Source organism: Trichosurus vulpecula, chromosome 9 (assembly GCF_011100635.1).
Source record: "Trichosurus vulpecula isolate mTriVul1 chromosome 9, mTriVul1.pri, whole genome shotgun sequence".
NCBI classification, from domain to species: domain Eukaryota; kingdom Metazoa; phylum Chordata; class Mammalia; order Diprotodontia; family Phalangeridae; genus Trichosurus; species Trichosurus vulpecula.
In genome coordinates, this window is record NC_050581.1 from 83,965,321 (window position 1) to 83,975,636 (window position 10,316).

The following is a 10,316-nucleotide window of genomic DNA, read 5'->3' on the forward strand; positions in this document are numbered from 1 at the left end:
TTCCATTCTTTCATTCAATGGAGAAAGAGAATGGGCTGAGCCAGTACCTACATTGTCATTTGTGTTATGGACTTGATGTTATAATAAAATCTCACTAACTAATAATGGAGGAAGGCCAGCACGAATCAGCGAAGCATCCACTTCTGGAACATTTGTAATGGAAGGCAGTTTTTATTCATGGTTAAATGTGAATCACCATCATGGGGCTACCCAAGTAGCAGTTCTGCTAGATCCCCTTTAATTCTCTGCAATTATTTATGCTATGGATTGTGCTTCTAAGTGGATTAAATCCTTTTCTTTTACTCTTGTCTGCATTAGTAATTTGCTTGATCAAATCATTCCCTTCACTGATAATGCAAAAGGCACATAATCTTCATTTTTCCAGGGAAAATACAAAATTTTAGTCTAGCCTGTGCCTAAATATTGCAGATACTAACCATATGGGGTCTGAGCCAGGTAGGTCTGATGGTATTTCAAGAAGAGAGGTTTAAATTATTCCCGTACCTCATTTCCCAGGGTGGGTGCCCACATGATTGAGAACATCTATCAAATTCTTCGGCACCTAGACACCACTCTGCTTCATTCAGAAGAGGTCATAGCTTTGAGAACTCAGCCTAACCTTGTGCTAGCAACTCTTTGGGAAAGGAAAATGAACAATACAAAGGACTGAAGAGCATTTTACCAACATAAAAGCACTAAATCTACTTGAAAGTGTAAAAGAACTCATAGCTTCTGACTAGAAAGGGGGCTGACCCGAAACTGTCTTTTGATTTCCTGGCCATGCAGTTCAATCTCTTGAAACTAGTTGAGTCTCAGACTGCCTTCTGGGTTGTTTAGAGGGGACTCAAATGACACTCAGAAGAGACTGACAATCACTGAGGTTACAAGTCATATATAGAACTCATCACTAGTCAAACGCCCCAGGAGACAGCATCAGCCCCAGTGGGCCAACACAGTTTACTGCTGTGGTAGGACATTTGAACCTTAAGGGTCTGATTCTTTTTGGCTGTCACATACATCAGACGTCCTACATGCCCACAAACATAAAGCAGTCTTTACAGCTCGCTGCCATGACAGAATTTTTAAAAAGTTTCCTCTTGATGAGAATATACTTGGGGGTGGGAGGTAGACATAATTTGCCCAGATAGAAATGACCAGGCAGCTCCATTCTCCTGGCCTGAAATGAGATAGGGGCTTGGGGTAGGAGGGAAGGCTTGTAGTATGTTTACTAAGTATGTTGTTTTCAAGGCTTTTGCTTTGTATATTATCAGGAATGAAACAGTTTTAACTACCTAATATTTTATGAGAACATATCTAACAGGGTTTCATCCCCGCTAATTTATATCTTTTACTAAATATTCAGCTCTTTTTTTGGCACAGCGTGACTTTTCAACTGAGGTGACTTCTCTACCATTATTTCCTCTGATTTTCATTAAAAATGAATCAATCCCACAGATTCCTATCTGTATATATTACCTACACAAACACTAGGCTTAACATTTCTTCATGGAAGACTTCTCTCATTAAACAATCTAAAACACGTTACACCTTGAGCAATCTAAGTATGCCCAGCGTCAGCCCTGTGCACAGTGCTAATGCTATAACAGTACCTGAGAATGTATTTTCCTGACTGGGCAGCACACTGAAAAATTACCTTTTTTCTTGCCTGTTGGTCTTTGGAAGAATGTGCCTTGACGTGCTTTCTTAGGGAACTTGGATCTGTGTAGCGTTTGGTACATCCTGGAATTTGACATGCATAAGGTTTCTAAATAAAAAAGAAACAAAGAAACAGCTGTGGTTAAATCATGAGGCAAATGAGGGAAAAATCCATGCTAAGCCTCCTGGTTTCCAAAACATGCATTGTCACTGACTCTGATCTCAAATACTGGATCATAAACACAAAATCCATGTAGAAAAACCTGGTAATTTTATATCAGGTCAAAAAAGAAAAGCAGGCTTTGTGAGGGAAAAGCAAAACCCAAAACAAAGAGATGGGGAATCTTTGATCACTGTTAAGAATCTGCTTTACAATTCACCAGCCTACATAGCATAAACCCTGTGACATTTTTTTAACATTGGAATTATTAGGAAGTGTGTCAAGATGTACTTACAATTGTGCTGCCCTGAGAGTAATCTTTGGCATAGTCAGAAACTAGCAAACACACATTCTTTAGTGAGTCAGGTAAAGAAGTAGTAGTATAGTCCAGAAAAGACTGGGAAGTGTTACAGAAGAGACCTGATTCAGAGAGAGAAAGAATCAAGAGGGAAAAGTTAGTGTAGTATGAATAGAAAAAATGTATGTTTCAAAAAACAGGCATAAAAGGTATCAGATGAGAAACAGCACCCAATTAAGCAGGTTGTTTTACATGCTTTTCAGATGATTAGTTTTGCAGAAGAATTTTGCTTTTTTGTAAAGGGTGATAGCTGGAAGCACTTGGTTGACTCAGATGTGACCCAAAGTCATGATGATTCCTAGTCACTACAGGCCACCTACACAGCTGTGTGAGTTGTAGGGGATCAGAAAACTGGTCTTGCTGTTTATAGGGCCATCTTAACAAGTTGTGATTACTCAGAATCATAGAATTATCATATGTCAGAACTAGAAAAGGTCTTAGAGGCATCCATTTCAGAGGCTAGATGCTCTTTTGCTGATAACCCATTTAATTATGTTTACATAGAATCAGCTTTTGGCAAAGTGTAGATTTTTAGCTTTTCTGGGACATGACCTCTGGAGTGTACCATAAATGTAATGCAAAATGCATCCCTATAAATACACATATCAACTATATTGAAAGGTAATAGCAAATGTTTGAAGCAATGGGCCTTTACCAGTCAAATTTTTTTGCTAGTCCCCAGTGCTGGAAATTAGAAAATAAATATATTTACACTTCATGGAATCAGTCAATAATTAAATATTTGATAGAATTGACAGATGATCTATTAAGTTCATGTCTGCAAGATGCCCACTGTACAAATATAAACTTAAAATAAGTAAAAAATTCATACTCTTTTTAATATGTAGACTCGCTGTTGTTGTGTAAAGACAACATCTACGCTTTATTTTACTGGGTTTTTCCATTTTTTAATCTGCATGTTTGGTATTGCATAGGCCAGGCTACATGGGGATAACATTACCCTACTCCTGCAAGCCTATATATGGTTTTCTTCCTGTTTAGTGGGTCACATTTGATTCGGAGAATGGGTAGAATCACAGTTCATCCTGAAGCCATATCATCTTTTTCCCTAATTAGCATAGTTAAGTTATATAACAAAGTACTTTACAAATATTATCTCATTTGTTACCTTGGACAAGACACTTCACTCCTTTGGCCGTTAGTTCCCTCATCTGTGAAGTAAAGGAGTTGGACTAGGTGATCTCCAACTTTCATTCCAGCTCTATATTTCTAGGAGCCTAATTTTTGGAAGCCGGCTCTAGTTCTAGGAATTCCCATGGCCATTTTAGAAGAATGTGCCTATTGTTTCTTTTCCATTTGGCAGTCATTCTGACCTTGAGGATGACTTCTGTATTTATGCAATCAATCATCTCTTTATTACTTTTGCTTGATAGAGAGGAAAGGAGATTTATACAATGCAGGGCAATGGACAGTCAACATATCATTTATATTTATTTCTGGAGTTTGGCCAAAGAACCACTTGGGCCTACATATATACAACATGGATGGATGCATTTTACATGCTCCTCCTCTCTTTGCTCATCCCTGAAGTCTGTAACTTGGAATTCAGATATAGAAAGCCCCAGATCACTTGTCTAATTCTAAAAGTGGTTAATCTTTTTTTAGACAAATAAAATTGATACTATCTTACAATCTATGTGGTATATATGCCTCTCCTCTGGATTCAACCTGAGTATCTGTCCTTTTCATTCAGATTTTAACTTGTAGTTTGATGACTGAAAAACCTATATATATTAGGATTTTTTTTAGACTGCAAAAATATTTTCCTCTAATTGGATGTAAAGGCATTGACAAACAAACACAAAACAAACATTTTCAAAAATAAATAATAATTAAGTGATTATTTTTTTAATGAACAAAATAGGTTCATGAATGAGCTTGTTGACGGACTGATAAAAGGTTAATCTTTTATAGTATAAACTTATACGGACTAATACTTTGCTAGGAATCTTATGGCATAATGAATATTTGCTTCTATACTTCAAGGATCTGTGATTTTATCAGTATGGATACTGCCTGAATACAGCCAATCCCTCAATTCCTAAGGAGATGGTCTTCATGGGTAGTGGTGGTGTAAAAATTCATTACCGTATGGTAATTCTTCCAACTTAGCTAAGCTTGGATTTGATCAAATAAATACAGTCCATCACTGGCCCCATAAATCAATGTTTTCCATCTGGGCAGCACTTATTACTACTTGTGCTTGCCTGGCACACCCTTGGAGGGGCCAGGGTCACTTTCATAGCACAATGAGCAAGCAGAGGAAGTTTCTAGTTCAGCGGTTCTCAAACTGGCTTTGTCTATGAGTTCTTCATATTGCTGCCAGAACAATATTCCCTACTCAAAAATCTTACCAAGTCACTCTTTCTAATCAAAACTTTTTGAATGGTTGCTAAAAAAGGATCAGTCTTTTTTTTAGTTTAGTATTCTAGGCTCTTCCTAACCTGGTACTATATCATGAAATATTCACTTAACCTTTCTACATGTGATTCTTGAGCCCTACACTGGCCTGATCTTTGTGGTTGATGCCATACAATTTCTTGTGCAGGGAACAACCTACCAACAATTCTGTCCACTGAAATCCTTCCCAGCACAAACATCATCTCTCCCATGTAACCTTCCCTGGCCCCCTCCCCACCCTGCAGTCAGCAATGATTTCATCTTCTCTATACTTCAAATAGTACTTGGTTTCGACCTTTCTTCTGCGCTTAAATATCACTTGTGTATAATAGTTTTATTCTACATTATGCCCTCCTTCTGTAAGTTCCATGAGGACAAGGGCCATATCTTACTTGATTTTTGTATCTCTCCCTAGCACCTAGCACAATTCTTTCAATGTGGCCTATACTTAATATGTTTACATGTTTGGTTTATATATGTATATGTTTCCATATGTATGTGTCCCTATATATTATACATACATACATATATATAATATATGAGTATTGTAGCAACATATTGCATGATGAATAATAATACTAACTTATATTTATACAGCACTTTAAGTTTTACTATGTATTTTACATATAGTATCTCATTTTAACCTTCCAATATCCCTGTAAGTAGGTGCTGTTATTGTCACCTTACAGACAAAGGTAACTGAGGCAGACAGAGGTTACCTGACTTGCTACTTGTTACACAGCTACTGTGTCTGAGACCAAATTGGAACTCAAGTCTTCTTGACCCTGAGTCTAGAGCTCTATCCATTGCTCCACCGGGCTGCATCTAAAAGCTTTCTAAATAGAAATATCCCCCCTCAAAGGCATATAATGTTTGCATACCAGAATACTTTTGAAGTCGCTAGTGACAAATAGGAACAGATAAAAATGTAATAAATATGTCAATGATGATATCAGAATAATTGTAAATATGTATGAGAAGGTGTGTAGAAATAACAGTATCTTTTTAAAACTCAAGCTCTGCTATAGTTTAATAATAGACACCAGAATATTAACACTGAAAAAAGTACTGTCATGAATACATTATTTGCAAAGAATGTGGGATAAAAGATACCCAATATGTATAATACATTTATCCTGATGCTTTTGTTAAGTGGAATTACATATCATCATAACTGGCCACATGTGAGAAGCATGCCATGCATATTGGAAAAGCAAATAACAAAGGCATTTCAACGCAGTTCAAAAAATAAGCAGAGATGTTTGAAAGGTATATGAAGATGAGAGATAAAGAACATTAAGAGAATTAAAGGCATGATGGTGAAAAGCAATTGTTTTCACAGCGTTTACTTCAAAGTTCAAGTGGCTGCAGAGATACAGTATGCACAATTAAATTATACCCTTAGGATTAATTAGCTGAATGCTATCTCTGCGAAATAAGGAGAGTTGTACTTATACCGCCTACCTCATGAGGTTATTGAGAAGATCGAATGAGATCATGTGTGTCGAGCATTTCATGAACCTTAAAATACTATACAAATAGCAGCTGTTATTGGGGCTCAGCCACAGACCTGAGCTTTTGCTGGTATGGGGAAACTCCCAAGTGAGGAAACTCCACATACCAATACAGGTCAATACCCTCTCTCTAACTCATTGTCTTGGAGAGCATCCCAGGTCACTGAAAGATTTAGTGATTTGCTAAGTGTCATACAGACAGTAGAGGCAGAGTTAGTATTTGAACTTCCTGGTTTAAGGCCAGCTTTCTAAGCCATTATATGACACTGCCTCTTTATGTTTTGTTGGGTTTTTTTGTTTTTTGGTTTTTTGCTTAGTCATTTCGGTCATGTCTCACTGTTCGTGACCCTACTTGGTGTTTTCTTGGCAAAAATATTGGAATGGTTTACCACTTCTTTCCCAGTTCATTTTACAGATAATAAAACTGAAGCAAACAGGGTGAAAAGATTTGCCCAGGGTCACACAGCTAGTAAATGTCTGAAGATGGATTTGAACTCAGGAAGATGAGTCTTCCTAACTCCAGGCCCAGCACTCTAACCATTGCATCATCTAGCTGTTCCCTCTTTATGCTGCTATCATATTATTCTCCTACTCCTATTCTCCTATTCTCGCCAACTTTACTGCTTCATAGTGGTGGAGATGGAACCTTGGGTTCTACAAGTCCATGCAGGTGGAAAACAAAACTAAAAGCCTTACTAAACTGGAAAGACTCTAGGTACTGACCTAGATGGCATTTGGACATTAAGAACTTTTGTGTGAGGTCCAGCTTGGCTAAATTGAGAGATGCTCATCCCCAAAAAGTTGGCTCTCAAGTGATCAGGGGGTTAAATTTTTCAGCCATATAAACTCACAGAAACCATCTATGAAGGCACAGAGGGGTTTTGATGTGTATCACCCACATAAATGAAACCATGAATACTTGAAGTACTAATGCAGCCAGGTGACACATGCACTAGGCCTGGAGTCAGAAAGACTTGAGTTCAAATCTGGTCTCAAACCTAGTCTTAGCTGTGTAACCCAAGAAAAATCACCTAATCTCTGATTGCTTTAGTTTGCTCCTCTGTAAAGTGGGGAAGAACAGCACCTACTTCATAGAGCTGTTGAGGATCAAATGAGATGTGTGAACCTTAAGGTGCTATATAAATGCTAACTCTTATTATGTCAGAGCCACTTAAGCTTTGCCTCAGTTCCCTCATCTGTAAAAATGAGGATTCTAAGAGCCCCTATTCTATCCCAACAATCTTATTGTGAGGATGAAATATTTTCAAAGAGCTTTGTAAACCTTAAATCACTATATAAATGCTAGCTGTCATCATTGTCATTGTCTATCATATTGATCCTTTGCACGCACCAATTTAAGGACAGAAACGATGACAAAGTCTAAAGCCAAAGGATAGTGAGTTTTGAAAAGATACTTGCACACTCAATTCACACCTGCAGAAAATGAGAAAAGCTTCAGGGAGCCTTAAGCTAGTTCTTAATTCAAAAAAATAAAATATAACAAAAGTCTAAAGGGTAAGGCATAGGGATAGGGTCTTGACCTGTGACTTCATTAGTATGGGGAATTCCCAACTCAAGTGAAGTCAATAGGTATTTATTAATTATTAACTTACACTATGCCAGCCTCTATGGTAAACACCAAAGAAAGGCAAAAACAGGTCCTGCTCTCAAGGACCTCACAGTCTGATGAGGGAGACAATATGCAAACAGCTATGAACAAACAAAATATATTCAGGATACATTGAAGATAATCTTGGAGAAAAGGTGCTGGCATTAAAGGGGACCAGGAAAGACTTCCTGAAGAAGATGGGATTTTAGCTGAGGCTCAGAGGTAGCCAGGAGGTCAAGAGGAGGAAGAACTGAATTCCAGGTGTCAGAGATAGCTGGTGAAAGTGCAGAGCCAGGAGGCCGAGGTGAAGAAGTTCCCTCTGCCAATGTCCGTTAGTATCTTCTCTGCCACCTAGAGCCTGCCAGACCCAGAGATCAAGTGACATTGCCCAGGGTCACACAATCGGAATATTTTGGAGGTAATATTTAAGCTATTATGTTTCTGTAATTAGGGCAGCTAGGCCGCACAGTTGATAGAGTGCCGGGCCTGGGCTCGGGAAGACTCATCTTCATAAGTTCAAATCTGGCCTCAGACACTATTTCTGTGACCCCGGGCAAGTCACTTAACCTTGTTTTACCTCAGTTTCCTCATTTCTAAAGTGAACTGTAAAAGGAAAGGGCATACCACTGCAATGTCTTTGCCAAGAAAACTCTAAATGGCATCGCTGAAAGTCAGACATGACTGAAAAATGACTAAACATTTCAATAATTATCACATTTAACACACATAATGATACATATGTATATGTGTATAGATATCTTTGTGCATAGATGATGACAATTTCTATCAGCTAGTTTGTACATTTAAATTACTATGTGATACCCATCCAAATTCCCTTTCTATTCCCAGAGAACTGATTCAATAGGCTTTCCTACCAGTCAGTTTTAAGGTTTTAGTTGAATCTGTATGAAAGAAAGGGTGAGAATATGTGATTGTGGCACCTTCTAGCCACTTTTCTATTGGCACTGCTGCCCTGGGCAATGTCTTAGGTAATCAATATGCAGGCCATAAAGTGAATTTACCTCCACCTTATCCCCAGTCTTTCTAGCTGCCATGTTAGAGTTGCTTAACACTGGGAATTAAAGCTTAAATTGGAAAAAACTCTGTCCATTCTTACAGTGTCCAGATGGGTTCTCTGGTGCTTGGCTCGGTCACTGGAATTACTGAAGGCTTTCTGACATCCTGGATGCTGGCACAGGTATGGTTTCTCTCCTGTGTGGCTCCTCAGGTGAATCTTGAGATTTTCTAGCCTTGAAAAGGCCTTCTTGCAGCCCTCAAACTATAAAAAGAAAACATTTATTTTTTTAATTGTTGAGAGGGCCTTGAATTTTTAAGTCATGTCAGAGAAATCTTAAATTTTTATCTTTATTGATTGATCAATTATCCAACAAATGTTTATTATGCACTCACTCTGTGGCTCATATTGTGTTAAGTTTGCAAGATAAAAAGAAAGATGAAAGTACTTCCTGGCCTGATTCTTATGGGAGAAAAGCATGCATGTAAATAGGTAGGTACAAGATAACATATATAGTAGACAGAGAGCAACCTTGGGAGGAAAGGTGCTAGCAGCTGGGGGCACTTGGAAAGATTTCCCATCAAAGATGGTGCTTGAGCAGAGCCTTGAAGGAAGTCATGGATTTCTGAGGTCAGGGTGAAGAAGTAAAACATTTCAGGTATAGCCATTGAAAAGACAAGTATATGGAAGATAGAGTGTCCTGTCCAAGGAACAGCACCTTAGCTAGTATGGATGGATCATAGAGTATGTAAAGAACAGTAAAGTATAAAAATGGAGGGGCAGAAGGAAGCCAGATTATGAAGAGCTTTTAATGCCAAAGAATTTAACTCTTTGGTTCTGGAGGGAATCAGGAGCTTATGGAGTAGAATATGTAAAGAGTCAAACTTGAACTTTAAGAAAATCATTTCACTAGGAGGATATCTTGAAGTGCAAAGAGGTTTAAGGAAGGGACACTGATTAGGAAGCCTTTGCAAAAGTCCAGGTGAGATATGATGAAAGCTTTAATCTGGGTGCCTAATAAATGCTTGTTGACTGACTGAATGCCCTAAGGGAATGGCTGCGTGAGTGGAGATAGGAGAAACTGTTTGACCAATGTTGTGAAGATATAAATTATAAGAATTGGCAACTGGGTGGATATATAGGGTGAATGAGAGTGAGGAATTGAGGATGACTCTGTGAAAGCAGGATTTAGGGTGAAGAAGATATCTATGAACCAGGAACTAAATTCATTGAGGAAGAAAGGAAAATGGCCTGAGGAATGGCAGATTAAAAAAAAATCAGCCAGCAAGCAAGCGTTAGTTTTGAAAACATTCAGATGTTATAGAAACTGCATTTCTCCACCAACTATACATGTCACTTTATGTACCAGATTTGGGTTAGATTTTTGTGATTACTTATGTCAGAGAAAATTAGCTGTGAGCCATCTGGACAAGTTTGTAAAAATACAGTGATGCGTGTCTTAAAGATTTATTGAAAAATTAACACACTTTTCCATTCCCAAATTGGTCTAAATTAGAAGAACCAGGAGGGAAGAAACTTTCTGGGAACTGGTAAACTAACAAAAGTCATAGTAACAAATTAGC

At 38.0% G+C, this 10,316-nt stretch overlaps 1 protein-coding gene across 1 annotated transcript in view; it reads right to left on the reverse strand.

Annotated features, from left to right (window-relative positions):
- GLIS3 (GLIS family zinc finger 3) overlaps nucleotides 1-9,140 on the reverse strand; it is a 164,655-nt gene extending 155,515 nt beyond the window's left edge. Inside the window, exons 1-3 of the mRNA XM_036739589.1 lie at nucleotides 9,129-9,140; nucleotides 8,836-8,997; nucleotides 1,655-1,765 (exon numbers count right to left, since the gene is read on the reverse strand). Coding sequence (XP_036595484.1) covers nucleotides 1,655-1,765; nucleotides 8,836-8,997; nucleotides 9,129-9,140 — 285 coding nt within the window. The remainder of the gene's footprint in view (nucleotides 1-1,654; nucleotides 1,766-8,835; nucleotides 8,998-9,128) is intronic.
- Between the last annotated feature and the right edge of the window lie 1,176 nt (nucleotides 9,141-10,316).